Source organism: Nicotiana sylvestris, chromosome 8 (genome assembly GCF_000393655.2).
Source record: "Nicotiana sylvestris chromosome 8, ASM39365v2, whole genome shotgun sequence".
In the NCBI taxonomy this organism is placed as follows: Eukaryota; Viridiplantae; Streptophyta; class Magnoliopsida; order Solanales; family Solanaceae; genus Nicotiana; species Nicotiana sylvestris.
The window spans coordinates 152,053,517-152,069,654 of NC_091064.1; the positions used below are offsets into that span (position 1 = coordinate 152,053,517).

At 36.1% G+C, this 16,138-nt stretch overlaps 1 protein-coding gene across 1 annotated transcript; it reads right to left on the reverse strand.

The window, feature by feature from the left end:
* Nucleotides 1-8,341: 8,341 nt before the first annotated feature.
* LOC138875858 (uncharacterized mitochondrial protein AtMg00810-like) lies at nt 8,342-9,167 on the reverse strand. Its single transcript, XM_070154732.1, has 2 exons — nt 9,088-9,167; nt 8,342-8,993 (listed from the first exon to the last, which is right to left on the reverse strand). The coding sequence occupies exons 1-2, from the start codon at nt 9,165-9,167 to the stop codon at nt 8,342-8,344; spliced, it is 732 nt and encodes a 243-aa protein (XP_070010833.1).
* Between the last annotated feature and the right edge of the window lie 6,971 nt (nt 9,168-16,138).

Genomic DNA, 16,138 nt, shown 5'->3' on the forward strand with positions numbered 1-16,138 from the left:
TCAAGCAAGGCCTCCAGACAAGAGCAAAGGCGAAGCAAGTAATTGAGAGCACGAACCAACCTTTCCCCTGCAAAACTCATGATTTTTCTTTGGATGCAGGTACAATGAACATAGTATAATCAATATCTCCACACTGACAAAATTTCCAGATGCAAATACATCAAGCTAAGAAATGCTTATTCTCTCGCATTTAGTCATTGCTTTTCTTGCATAGGGCTAAGCATTGTCTTCCTATGTATGAGACTAAACATTGTCTCCATAATTTGCATAGGTCTAAGCAGTGCCTTCATTATTACATAAGGCTAAGCATTGCCTTCCTTTGCATAATACTAGAAATTGTCTCTACTCCTTGCATAGGGCTAAACGCTGTCCTTACCATAACACGAGGCTAAATATTGCCTCCATTATTGCACAAGGCTAATCATTGTCTTTCCTTCCATGAGACTAAGCATTGTCTCCATTCTTTGCATGAGGCTAAGCACTGCCTTCCTTTGCATGAGACTAAATATTGTCTCTACTCCTTGCATAGGGCTAGACACTGCACTCACGTTGCATGAGGCTACACACTGCCTCCATGCTGCATAAGGCCAAGCATTGCCTTTCCTTGCATAAGATTAAGCATTGTCTCCATTATCTGCATGAGGGTAAGTATTTTCTCCACACTGCATGAGGCTAAACATTGCCTCCATTATTGCATAAGGCTAAGCTTTGCCTTTCTTGAGCATTAGACTAAACATTGTCTCTATAATTTGCATAGGCTAAGCACTGCCCTCATTATTGCATAAGGCTAAGCACTGCCTTCCTTTGCCTGAGACTAAATACTGTCTCCATTCTTTGCATGAGGCTAATCACTACCCTCATTATTGCATAAGGCTAAGCATTGTCTTTCCTTGCTAGAGACTAAGCACTATCTACATTCTTCACATGAGACTAAGCACTATCTCCACCCTGCATAGGGCTAAATAATTCCCTCACACTGGATGAGACTAAGCATTGTCTCCATTCCTTGAACGAGGCTAAGCATTGACTTTCCTTGCATGAGACTAAGCATTGTCTCCGCTCTTTGCATCGGGCTAAGACCTGCCCTCATCTTATACAAGACTAAACCTTGTCTCTTCTTATTCTCGCATACGACAAAGAATCACATGTTTCCTTTATCAAGCAATCCATATTACCGCATACTTGCATTTCATGGGCTAAAACATCACCACATTGTTCGAAGGCGTCATAGTTCAAAGGCACCATCCTCATAGCCTGATGACACCATGCAATGGCCTGAGGATCTCTCAAAATTGCATATCATTATTCAAAGGCGTCATAGTCCAAAGGCACCATCCTCATGGCCCGAGGACACCATTCCATGGCCTGTAAATCCCTTATCATACGCTTCATGGTCCAGGACGTCTTGGTCTAAGAACATCATCCTCATCGTCCGAGGAAAACCCTCCTGGTCCAAATGGAATTGGAATCATGTTTAAATTACGCAATAACCCCATATATTTGCGTACATCGTGTTTTAAGTTTTGAAGGTAACTCGGGAGGCAACTATTCTACAAGCAAGAGCAATTATTGCTCCAGTTTCCGTTCATAATGTTCATATCCTTTGATTACATCAAACGTAATCGATGACCAGTAATTGATTACTTTTTGTTCTACAACCATTCAAATATCTGGCTTGTACATCTGTAACGTTCAACTCGCATTCATGGATCCACTTGAAATTATCCGACACTATCCTATCCAAAAAATCATTTGTGACATATATGATCATTCGTATAACAATTCCATCGGTTTCATTCGCTGTTGGATCCAGAACTACACACGACCTGATTCCCATAACACCCGATATGTAGGGTTCGACCCCATTTTTTTCACAACACATCATTCCTCACTCACTTCGGACAAAATTGTTCATAACTTTCTTTACTCGGCAGCTCTTTCATCATTCTCAGATAAAGATGGGCAGCTGTTGATACCCAATTTTACCCTCATATTTTTCAAATAGTATGTATACTTTAAAAATACCATTTTATATCATTATTTAATTTACAAAAGACATACACATATTTTCTATAATTTTTCCGTAATTTTAAAACTTTAAAATTGATTTTCTTGCATTTAAATTATTCGAATATTTATTAATTACCCCTTTAAATTATTTTGTGATAACTTAATCATCCAAATTTATTATTTGTATCCATATATATATGCTTCATAAAATTTTACTTTATTTTATATAATTATAGTTGTATTTTAAAGATATTTTACATAATTTTACAATAATAGCCTATTTTCTATACATAATTGTATTTATTATATTATTTATACAAAAATGGTATTTATTATATTTTTATAATTTTTAAGCTATTATTTTTAAGTATTTTACTGCATTAATAATATTTCTATTTATTTATTAATCATTTTTATAACTTATTTTTTTATGAATTTTGTGTATTTAAACTGTAGCCCAATTTTGAGTTAATTTCGGACCAAAATCAAGGCCCAAAACATTTATCCCATCCCAATTAACCTCAGAAGCCCAAATCAAACAACCCCTTTACAAACCCGGTTGCAAACCACTTCAAACGACCCACCCCGCCATTCATTAACCTAGACCGTTGATATCTCAAGATTAACGGTCGCAGAAACCCAACCCTTTTAATTATATCCGTCCCAAACCATACCCTCATTCTTCAGAGGTAGTCGCCCTTAAATCCTCTCTACTCTCTTCTGCTCCTCTCAAACCCTAATAGTTCCCTCCTCAATCTTCCCCGATTCAAGTCCTAATATGGAATCTCCCTATGATTTTCCTTCCATATATGCTCGATCTCTCCATTATTTACATGGTATTGGTATCACATAATACTTGCCTATCTTTGACAAGTATACGGTCCTAAATCAAGTACAATCATATCTATACCTTCGAGATTTAGATAATATTTCGTCTGTATACACTCACTACAAGGCAATATGGGTCCGATTTACCAAGATCTTCAATCGATTTTGGTCCGGTCAAATTAGGGTGTACCTGATTCTTTTTTCTAATTTGTTTCTTACACAATTCTACATGCTCTTCCTTCCTTATTTATGTTTGATTTACTGTGTTTCCTTATTTAGATGTTTGATTTCGACTACTATATAACCCCTCCCCAATTTCCCTCTTGGACAGACTGAATCGCTAAAAAACTACTATTGTTCTCTTATTCTTTCTTGTCGTATATTATTCTGAGGCTCAATCTTTTGGCCGGCTGAAAGCCAAGGCCACCTGAATTTAATTCTCGAACCTTTCTCAGTGTGAGCACTGCCCGGGGTTCATTCGAAACCCTTGGAAACTCTGACGCACTAAGATTCCTAGGTTCTACTATTTGTTTTGCTATTAATATTGAAGCGCTGCTGAAATTACTCCTCTTGTCTACTTGTTCTTCTGTGACTGGTAATGTATTTATGACTCTCGCAATTTCATTTCTTTTCGTCTGTATTGTTGCTCTGCTTATCTTTGTCTTTGAGAATTTGTATGAATCAACATGCCATTATATGTTCTGAAGCTCTTCTTAAGGCGTTATGCCTTCTAGTAGTTCAACTTGTCTAATTTATTACCTTGATTCTGCCTTCTTAAGCCTACCTGCTAATGTATGTGCTCGCATGCTTATTACTGTTGCTTATTCTGATTTTGGTTTCTTGCTTTGTCCTGTACTATTACGAATAACCAACTCACTCCTAGAATTTTTTCCAATCCCTATTGAGACATTCATGCCCAATCTGTTACCTTTCTAGAGTTCTACTGTTAAGCTAGAGACCTGTTCCCATGCTATTTGTAACTCTATTGTATTTTTAACTTGCTTAATCTTGTGTTTGTCAGTATTAGTTGAGACCTTTAGAGTAAATATCATAACCAACATTTTTGCCTATATGTGTCCAACTAGTATAAGTTTTGATGCTTGTCTTTCCTATTGATGTGAATTTGACATGTTTTTGTTTACGATAAGTTTTCTTGTATTGAAATTGATACTCAGCATGTTAAAGTTTTCTCACTCTCAACTAAGTGATTACTCGATCATGAATCTGTCCTATTATGTTGTCTTCACTAAGCTTTCATATTAAAACTTTCATGTAAAGGCTATGCTCTACTTGTTCTTATCTGCGACTCTATTAGATTTTCATGTTTAAATCTTGTGTCTAGAGTTCTTTTAGGATAATTCTGAATCAGTTTACTTTTGAAACTCTTTTGGAATAGTTCATTATCTTTTGATGGTCAATCTCGTTACTTTAGCTTTGTTTCTGAAAATACAAACATGAATATGCCTTGTGAACTTGTTTGTATTTCATGTATTCCTGTGTATGTGTTTTGGCTAGAACTGTTGTTAGTTACAGTTTTAGGAGTTAAGTGTGAAAAGTTGTTAATCAATTCCATGAGTAATTTGTCACCTGTATGGTTAAGTTTGGCATCCATTTGGCCAAGTAAGTTATTCGTTGGGCTTGGTGTTGGGCTATATGTGTTGTTGGACCTGGGAAGATTCTACTACCCTTGTGAGCCTGAGATTTGGGTATGTTAGTTGATGAGGTTGCTGAAGGCCTAGAAATTCACTGGGTTATTTTGTAGCGATCCTATACTGTTTGATAAGGCCTGTATTTTCTAAGTCTGTATTTCTGTCACCTTTGAGTTTGTATTATTCTATTTTGGTACCTGTAACTTGTAATTACAAATAATTGGGGTGCTAGTGAAATTGGGGAAAATGAGTATATTCTAATGCTTGCATAAAATGGTAGAAAACATGCCTATAGGGTCTATGTGGTGTATTTGCTATATCATTCAGCATGCCTTATATGTTATTTAGTTTAATTTTGTTGTAAACTAATAGAAAGCATGCCTATAGGAATCACGCACACACTGCACTTCACTCGTCAAAATATGCTACACTTGTTTCCACGTCTGCTATTCAACGCTCTTAAATAATATGCATATAGGATACAACAATGCAATACTTTTTCTAATCTGGATAACATGGCTCTAAGGCTTAATAATTAATCAACTACTTCATGTTGCTGCCTCATTTGGATAGCATGCCTATAGGGATTAAAGTGTCATAAAATCAAGTCTAATTGTTAGAAATCCTGCCTATAGGGTATTTATTATCGCTACTAATCCTGTGTTCTCAAGCGACTTCACTGCCCAGACGTGAATTGTTTAGAGATCATGTCTATAGGATGCTACTACACACCTAGAAAGCACGACTATAGGATTTTTTAATAAGAACTATGTCTTAAAATAGCCTCTTCGTCAAAACTGGTCACCAAGAAATCCCGCCTATAGGAATTTCCACTAATTGCTGAGTGGTTCAAATCATATAGAAACCATGCCTATAGGTCTTGAACAATTTAACATGCCTTAACTTCAAACCAGCCTATCTATAGTTGTTCGTTTAACTAATCTGAATATAGTTGGTATAAGTCATAATTTTCCTCCTAACTGGCGATGTGCATCAGAGTTTGTATGAGGAGGTAAACTTGAGCCTTTTGTGTTGTTTATGTGTAGTCCTATTTATTTTGATTGTTGCCTAGTTTTATCATTTTGAGCACCTGAGTTGAGTCTAGAACCACCTAATAGTAGGTCCAAAGTCTCCTGGACCATAAGCATGGGACATGTGGTGCACACATAGGATACGACTTAGAAATGAATGAGAACGCCTTTAAGTAAATAACTTTAACATAGTAATAGGGTAACAAGAGATGATAGTCTGTGACTGCTGAATAATAGGAGCAACCCCTACCTTAAGAGAGTTGCGAAGTATTATTTATGTTGCACGGGGTGATCCTTTAGGCTAAAAAACTTAGGATCCTCCCCCCTCCCTTGTTTATGTGCATGTTATTCATACTTAGTTATTTAACATAGATCGACGTAGTTTGTATCTTTGTAGTTATTAAGACTTCTATTGATTCTCATATGTTCTAATAAGACTCTACAACTTCTAAATTTCCCCTTCAATTTATTGGATCACCTAGCTTAATTATATAATCCACATAGTCTAAAGTTCAGTTGTGAACCTCGAAGAGTGTCTAACACCTTCTCTTTGAGGTAATTTGAGCTCTTACCCAATCTTTAATGGCGTTGACTAGACAAACAGAGTTATTTGTAAATAGGTGTCTTAACGTACCTTAAAATCATTAGGTGGAGACTCTTCTCTTTCAATACCCATTTAAAGAGTTGTCACACATCGAAACCAACTTTCGCGAGAAAATGGGGTGCGACAGTAATCAAAAAAATAAACTGACACTGAACCAAATTGACAACATTATATATATATATATATATATATATATATTAGTTTGGCCAAATACATACGTGACCTCTTAAACTTGTTCGACATTTTCATTGAGACACTTAAACTTGAGTTAGTACCATTGAACACCTAAACTCTTTCAAAAGGGTACCAATTAAACACATTTTGCCGATATGGCAAAATGTGTGTTTTTCACTCTCTTTGAACTTGTTCACTTATTAAAAAAAAATTAATTCACCTTCTCTTTTTTTTCTGTTACTCTGATTTTGCTTGAAGACGACTACCTTGCTAGAAATTTTTATGGTTGGTGGCAAGCCCTCATCTTCTCCATCAGAATATCACCACCAAGAAACTTCCAAAAAATCTCATTTGGTTTCTCAAATCTCCACTCAGCTCCAACACTACCATATCAACTGCAATTCTTGTTGTAACTTGATAATAGCGAAGAGCAGTGAGAAGGTTATCTACATAATAGAAATGGAAATGGGCCAAAAATACCCCTCTATTATACAAAAAAGGAATATTTATACCTTTCGTTATACTATTTGTCTACTATTATCCCTAACGTTATAGAATTGGATAAAAAGTACCCCTCCACCATTCGGACCCTCCATCATGGATAATACCATTCTACGTGGTATGACATTTTGTTGAGGTGGATGTCATGTATCATGCCACCTCACTGTGTCAACCCTATTTTATCCCCTTCCCACTTCTTCCTCCAACACCTCCTCCTCAATCACCTAGCCGCCGCCACCACCACCACCACAATCTTCATCAACCAGCACCTCTTCTATGTAAATCCACAAACCCATCATCATTATTGTATCAAAATTAATTGGTGTGTACATTTCAACAAATAGTTGGGAGTCACTTCCAAAATTTCAAACAAATAAACGTGGTGAAGTCCTATGAGCATCACCATAATCCACTACTACAGTTTTACCCTACCAATCTATCACCAAAGTGTACTGCCTAACTCACCACTATATCAACAATTCCATTCAAACACCCATTTATGAAATAATGTAAATAATCATAGCATAATCCGTTCCAAAGTAAAATTCATTCATGGATGGCTCAAATAACTTAATTTTATCTCAGGTAAACTTAAATAGATGCCAATACTAGAACAGAAGAAAATCGAATGCCTACAATCAGCAGTTGGAATCGTGTAGATTATTTTTTGTACAGATAGCATCGAAGAAGATGGGACAACGGAAATAAGGAAGTTGTTGACATGAGATCCAAAGTTCATACCTAGTGCACACAGCTCACACATAGTTTAACAGCTTAGACAATATCACACTATTTGTTGCGAAATTTGGGTCAAAGTTTGAGTTGAAAAAAATTGATTTTGAGTATTAATATTTGTGAGATCCGGTAAACAATAGTTGAAGTGTGGAGATGAAAATGAAAAAAAATAGGTTGTCAATGGTGGTAAAATTAAGGGTGAATGGATTGTTGTCACAATATCTCGAGAGAGACTTGGAGAAGAAGAATCGAGAAGAAGCTCTGCTGGAAAATGATATTCTCACATAACTGATAAACCGACTATACACTATTTATATATACAACTGACATAACTTCCTAAATAATAAGAAGGTCCTCTAACTTTTACTGTGTACGAATAAACTCCTCAACTAATTAACTACTAACTACAATATTACAATACTCACCCTCAAGTTGGAGCGTGAAGGATATTCAGCACACCCTACTTGCCCAACAGAAATTGTGTTGCACAATAGTCAACCCTTTTGTAAGTAAGTCTGCATGTTGGTGTGTAGTATGCACATACTAAGTAACCAGTATCCCTTGCTTAATCTTCTCATGAATGAAGTGGAAATTGAGTTCAATATGTTTGCCCCGTTCATGGAAAATGGGATTCGCAATAATCTGCATCGCAACTTTATTGTCACAACACAAGACAACTGGCTGATGAATGGTAACTCCAAGCTCAGTAAAGAAGCCTAGCAACCAAGTGATTTCTGCGACTACTGAGGCCATACTCCTGCACTTAGCCTCTGCACTACCTCTGGAAACAGTATGCTATTTTTTGGACTTCAAAACTTGATCAAATAACCACTAACTGACCTTCTAATAATAGGGCAAGCACCCCAATCTGAATCACAGAACCCAAGTACGGACTGTGCAGATTCCCTTTTCAGCAGAACACCAAGTCTAGGTGCATTTTTAAGATACCTGACAACTCTGGTAGTTACATCCATGTGAGACTTCTTAGGAGCATGCATGAACTGACTGAGGCTTTGTACTGCATAACAAATATCAGGTCTTGTCAGTGTAAGATACAACAATTTCCCAATTAGTTTTTGGTAACTAGTGACATCCACCAAGGGATATGAACTTTGAAGACCTGCAATTTTGTCAAATTCTACAGAAGCCAACCTCTGATTAACCTCAAGAGGTGTGACAGCTGGCTTGGCTACACTAATACCCATTTCAAAAATGAGCTCAAGTGTGTATTTCCTGTGGTTAAGGAGAATACCATGCTTAGATCTTATAACTTCAATTCCAAGAAAGTATCTTAACTCTCCCAAGTCTTTTACTTTGAACTCCTGATGCAAAACAATTTCTGCCTCATCAATAAGAACCTTACTACTACTAGTAAGAAGCAGATTATCTACATAGATTAAAATCTCAACAATGTGAACCCCAGACTTCTTAGTGAACAAGGAATAATCAAATACACTTTGACTGAACCCAGCCTTCAATAAAGCTTTTATAAGCTATAAATTCCACTACCTTGATGCCTATTTAAGGCCATATATAGATTTCAATAACCTACAACCTTCTGCTCTCCCTGTCTTTGGAAACCTTATGGTAAGGCCATGTAAACTTCTTATGACAAGTCTCCCTGTAAGAATGCATTGAATACACCTATTTGGTATAAACCCCAATCTCTAGAAGTAGCTAAGCAATGACTGATCTCACAGTGACCATCTTGGCCACCGGAGAGAATATTTCATTGTAGTCCAGGCCCTTTTGTTGGTTGTATTCCTTGGCCACTAATCGAGCTTTGAACCTCTCAACTTATCTATTAGCCTTGTATTTGATCTTGTAACTCATTCGGAACCAATAGATTTCTTCCTTAGGGGTAGGTCTACCACTTCCCATGTTTGGTTTTCCTTCAGGGCATAGATTTCTTGTTGCATAGCTTCTATCCACTTAGGATCTTGGGTTGCCTCTCTAAAAATTTATTGTTCTCTAAGGAGTGAGAATGCCAATGATAAGTAGTTGGATATAGGATAGGCGCAATGTGAGGATTATGTCCCTTTACAATGTAATCCTCCATCCAAAAAAGTGGATTTTTTGTCCTAGTAGACTGTCTGTGAGTTGGGATAGATAGTAGCTCAGCCAGGTCATCCCTGATGTAGACTCTACTGCTTATTTGGTATAGGCAACGTAGCTGAGGTTTCTTATCCCTCAGTAGCTACTACATCCTAAATTGTTTCCTTGTTGGAACCTAGTTCTACTGCTATTCTTTCAGGTTCTACCTCCAAAAGAGGTAATGTATGTTCAGTATACTCAGAAAAAGGGACCTCTAACAACTGGAGTAGGTTCTTTCATGAGGATAGTTAGAAAGTCTGTGGATTAGCCCTCGGCTGATGTAGGTGGATTGTCATGTTGTGGCTGCATGAATGGACATTCTGACTCCCAAAAAATGACATCCATGCTAACAAAGAATATTTTAGTAGTGAGATCGTATAACCTGTAGCCTTTTTGAGTTGTGGAATACCCCATGAGCACAACTTTCCTTGCTCTTGCTGCAAATTTGTCTTTCTTTTAACACATTTATGGTAAAGCACAAGCAATCAAACATTCATACCAGTGATGGTTGTCTACCTTACAACAACTTGAACGAACTCTTGCTTCCCAAAATCCTGGATGGTATCCTATTAAGAATATACACAACAGTTTGCACACACTTACCCCGGAATTTGTGACGAATATGTGCCTGAAAGTTCAATGCCCGAGAAATGTTTAAAATATGCATATACTTTCTCTCACAACATTTTATTGTGGATTGTAGACACAACTACTTTGATGGATCACACCACCGACCTGCAAAACTTCATTCCATTGATTATTAAAGAACTCTGAACCATTTTATGTTCTGATTATCTTGTACCAAATTGAGTTTTAACCATATAAAGGAACTGTTTCAGAAAAACTATGGTTGTATCCTTCAATTGCATTAAAAATCCAAGTTGCTTGTTGCTCCCAAACGCACACGCAAGTATACGTGGTCGACAAGTAATATAAGATTGTAAGTCTAGATATCGTACCCACAGGGACTTGTGATTAACTATCAACTAAATTAAACCAAAACAATTAATCTATTCAAGTGAATCCTAACGTATGAATATTTAACTAAAATTAATCTCGGGTAACAAATTAAGAGATTAAAGAAAACAAGTTGGCGAATTATAGAGACGAATTCAACGTGAGTGAATATTCTAGAGCTATGGGTTAGCTAATAATCCCGTTGAGTTTTCTACCTAAATTGTCTAATTAATTTATCTAGTTTATTGATTGACGGGGTTAATATTGTTCGTAGCCTTCTCCCGAAGTACAACTCACCTATTCAAGCTATCCTAATGCTTGTATTCCTATGGAATTAGGATTAACAAAAATGCATTTGTAATTCTTGTATAATAATCAAGCAAGACGATTAGGTATATTCCTATCCTAACCGCAAATCCGCCTCCTTTCTCCCTCCCCCACAGAGTTAAGATCTTGTTCTACTCAATTTTATATGTAATCTAGAATTCTCACTCCCGAGCTCAATCCTAGATTCGTAGATTATATTCAATTGGTGATCAAGCAATCAAATAATTAAGTGCAAGATTGAACAAATAAACCAATATGATAAAATAATAAGAAAAATTCAAGCTTCAAACTACAATGTTCACGTAGCACCTAAAACTCTCTAAAACTAATGAACTATGAAATTAAAGGAAGAGAAGAGAACAAAACTAGTTAAAAGCTTCCTCTCAGTGTGGTGTGTGTTCCTCCACGTGAATTCTCTTTCAAAGTATATTAGATCCCTTACAAAATAGGTTTAGAACTCCTTTTATATGAGTTGGAGGAGTATTGGGCCGAAATAACCTTGTTCCGAATGAAGAAGGAAAAAATTCGTAGCCAGCGTCCAGGCCAGCGAGCGTTGGTCCTGGCGCTGAAAACAGTGAGTTTTACGTTTAATTCCTTCACGTTACTTTCATCCATTTCATTTAGAATGTAACTGCATTATATATCTTTCTTGTTTTGTTGTCTCCACTTGGGGGAACAAAATCCAAAGGGTGTCCCCCTTTTATATTTTTTTTAATTTACTTTCTTTTTCGCGTTTTATTTAGTTTTTCTCCAAATCTTTTTATCTTGGCATTGATTTATTCCTACACAGTTGAAATATAATATTAAGCGCAAAATAATATAATTAACACTTAAAAGACAATTAAAAGTATTAGAAAGTGATGCAACAATAATTAAATATATGCATTTTTGGCCTAGTATCACAATCTCACACTTAAACCCTTGCTCGTCCTCGAGTAAGCATTAAAACCACTCTCAATAAACCAAACCTAGAAATACCACCACTTCGGTTGATACTAACCATTAGTCCCTATAGCAACTCAAACCATCAGATATACACTTCCTAATTATCGTGCAAGATATACAAATCACAAACAAACAACAAACTTCTAACCCCCTAACCTCTGAGACGGACTCTTACCAAATTTAAGCCCGCTCACCTGCTCTGTCAAAGAAGCTAATAACATCACTTATATATCATGAAACAAGTGCCCTCACAAGAATAAATAGTCCATACTCTCAAATCAAAGAATGTATATAATTTAAGGACTTAGCATCAAAGAACAACTCTCGCACTCACAAAGAAATTCACATGCATGCATAAAGAACCATAGGCTTTCCCATTATGTATATCTCTACTAATTATGTATGCTCGAATAGAATCAAATAGGACTTTAACGGGTTGTAATATTGGCTAAGGAACGGGTAGGAGAATTATATAATAGTGACTTACACTTTCCTAAGCACTTTGCACTTTTAGACTTCATCACCCATTATTTTCTACTCTTCACTTTTATTTTTCAGCCCTCTCTTGATCTATTATTTCACAAGTATTTCCCTCATATCAAGAATGTTTCATATATTTTTCAAACCAATTCGCTTCATTCTCTTTTTTATTTTATTTTTTTCTTCATGTCACATTTTTTCAAGAGGGCCTTTTCATCACTTTTCAGCTATCCTTGGTCACTATTTTTTACTTAACCATCCCTTTCTTCAAATTTATTAATTAATATCACGGTCTAAGCAACAGTGCTCAAGGAAGCAGGGTGCAAAAACTAGGGATTCAATAAAAGGATCAAGGCAAAAATACGACTTCCAAACAAAAGGCTACAGGCACAAAGGGCTAACTAGTGATACAATATCTGAAAAAGCTAAAATTCACAAGACATATCAAAGAAAGCCTACTATCACCTTCTAACCAGAGCAACACTTTTATTTCGCTTCAATAACATGCCAGACAAGTTCTAGACTAAGATGCAAAACATGAAATATATGTAAGAAATCCTCACCACATGGCACAAGTATCAATCAAGATGGATCAATTCCACTCTAAGACAGACAAGGTCATAGCGAACGACAAAATAAGAATAAGCTATATACAGAGTCACAACTATGAGCTTAGGTGTCAGAAAGTCTGCTATTTTATTTATTACTCGAGCACACAGAGGAAAGTACTACTCAAGCTTAGGCTTAAATATGCTAGTATCAAACAAGTCATAAATGTTTTTCATCTCTCTCTTTTTCTAATCCTAAAAATAAAAAAAATAAAAAATTACCCGGTTCAAGTTACATCCCCTGGAAAAGAACCAATGCACAAAGAAAAATCAAGGGGAATTATTACCTAACTAAAACTAACTAGAACAAAAATAAAATATTTTTGAATTTTTTTATTTTATTGGATCTTAGTCCCTCAAGAAAGCTGTCCACAAAATCCATCATCAGGAAAAGTCTTAATTTTCTGAGTTTTATTCTTTTTTCATTTTTTTTAATTTCTATTTTTAACAAAAACTACTACACTAAAAATGAGTACTACAACTAAGCTAAGATAGTACAGAAAATCACCCAGATAATCTCCTCACCTTATACTTAAAATTATGCAATGTCCTCAATGCACACTGCAAATAATAATAGGGTAAAAGAGACTCCCTGGTAGGCCAAAAGCCGAAACATTAGCAGTTCACGGGATACTCAGACTCTCCCAGGTATGATCCCTTCTGTGGGTACCTCACACTTAGTTTCATCCACCTGCTCGCTTTTGTACACGCCTATTGGCTTTGACTCCATGCTCCTACTCCTACAAAACACAAAAATAATACTACAACGATAACACACTAAAAAAAATAAACAAAAATAAAAAAATAAAAATATATAACTGGGTTGCCTCCCAACAAGCGCCTTATTTATAGTCGTGGCACGACACCATCACTTTCACTACTTTTCCTTCCACTTTGAGGACATAAATGGCGCCCCCAATTTTGCATCAATTTTTCTATCATGTTCATGGGGCAGTGGTGTGAAAATAAAGGAACCAAGAAATAGGTATCGCATCTTGCACCTCTAGGCCTTTAAGTGAGGAATGTCGTTTTGCCTTTTTGGTGTCACAAATTTCAGAATATATACACTTTGTTCCTCATCCATTGACACCTCCAGATGCTCAAATGGTTTAATTCTCGTGTCACCAACCAAGCACAATGTTGAAAAATGGTTAGAATGAGATCCAATACGCTCCAACTCTAAAACTCCTTCACTTTTAACATCCTCACTTTTGCACACTTCCTTAACTTTGGCATCATTAATAAAATTTTGGTCAAATAGTTGGAATTCCTCTTTTCGATCCACAAGCTGGCCAATATCCACAAAAATTGGTTGTAGGGCATCAGACGCCTCAACCGTTTTATTCAATTTAGCTTGCAGGTCATGGATATCTGAGCCAAATTGGTCTATCTGTTGCTTGAGATCAGTTCTTCCTTCTATCAGTTGTTCTGTCATATTTGAAAGACCATCACGAAGAAACTCACGATATTTTATCAGTTGAGCTTGTTCCTCTAGCCAAGATTGGCTCACTATATCTTCTTTTTCAAAATTATTTTCTTGTGGGAACTCACTCTCTTTAGCCACTTCTTCTGCCTCGGCCTTCATTCTCATGATTGCTGCACTAATCCTTTGTATAGCCTTTTGATTTTCATCTTGTTGCTCGGCTACTTGCCTCATCATCTCCATAATACGGGCAGCACGTTCCTCATCCTCCACTTCATTGCTCCTATGACAACCATCCCAATAACCACCTTGACAACCATACACGTTACAAAAATTCTACCCATACGATTGATATTCACAATTTTGCCACAAGTGTGGTCCTCCACAATATGAACAGGGATCACCAAAATAAGAATAATCAATATTTTACCAATTCTTGTTCCAAGATGCCATATCAACAAAGATAATAAAATATTAAACTAATCTAAAATTTAAAAAACTTGAATAGACAAAAAGTAAAAATCTAATCTAGTAGAATAGTTAATTTTTAAGTCCTTGATAACGGCGTCAAAAACTTGTTGCTCCCAAACGCACACGCAAGTATACGTGGTCGATAAGTAATATAGAATTGTAAGTCTAGATATCGTACCCACAGGGACTTATGATTAACTATCAACTAAATTAAACCCAAATAATTAATCAATTAAAGTGAATCCTAAAGTATGAATCTTTAACTAAAATAAATCTAGGGTAACAAATGAAGAGATTAAAGAAAATAAGTTGGAAAATTATAGAGACAAATTCAATGTGAGTGAATATGCTAGAGCTATGGGTTAGCCAACAATCTCGTTGAGTTTTCTACCTAAATTGTCTAATTAATTTATCTAGTTTATTGATTGACGAGGTTACTATTGCTCGTAGCCTTCTCCCGAAGTACAACTCGCCTATTCAAGCTAGCCTAACGCCTGTATTCCTATGGAATTAGGATTAACAAAAATGCATTTGTAATTCCTGTATAATAACCTAGCACAGAGATTAGGTATATTCATATCCTAACCGCAAATCCGTCCCCCCCCCCTCCCCACAGAGTTAAGATCTTTCTCTATTCAATCTTATATGCAATCTAGAATTTTCTCTCCCGAGCTCAATCCTATATTCGTAGATAATATTCAATTGGTGATCAAGCAATCAAATAATTAAGCGCAAGATTAAATAAATAAACCAATATGATAAAATAATAAGAAAATTTCAAGCTTCAAACTACAACATTCATGTAGTACCGAAAACTCTAGAACTAATGAACTATAAAATTAAAGGAAGAGAAGAAAAACTAGTTAAAAGCCTCCTCCCAATATGGTGTGTGTTCCTCCACGTGAATTCCCCTTCAAAGTATGTTAGATCCCCTCCAAAATAGGTTTAGAACTCTTTTTATACGAGTTGGAGGGGTCTTGGGCCGAAATAACCTTGTCCCGAATGAAGAAGCAAAAAATCCCGTACCCAGTGTCCACGCCAGCGCTAAGCGCTGGTCATGGCGCTAAAAATAGTGAGTTTTATGTTCAATTCCTTCACGTTACTTTCATCCATTGCATTTAGAATGCAATTGCATTATATATCTTTCTTGTTTTGTTATCTCCACTCGGGGTACAAAACCCAAAGGGGGTCCCTCCCTTTTTATATTCTTTTAATTTTCTTTCTTTTTCTTTCGCTTTTTATTTAATTTTGCTCCAAATCTTTTCATCTTCGCACTGCTTTATTCCTACATAGTTGAAATA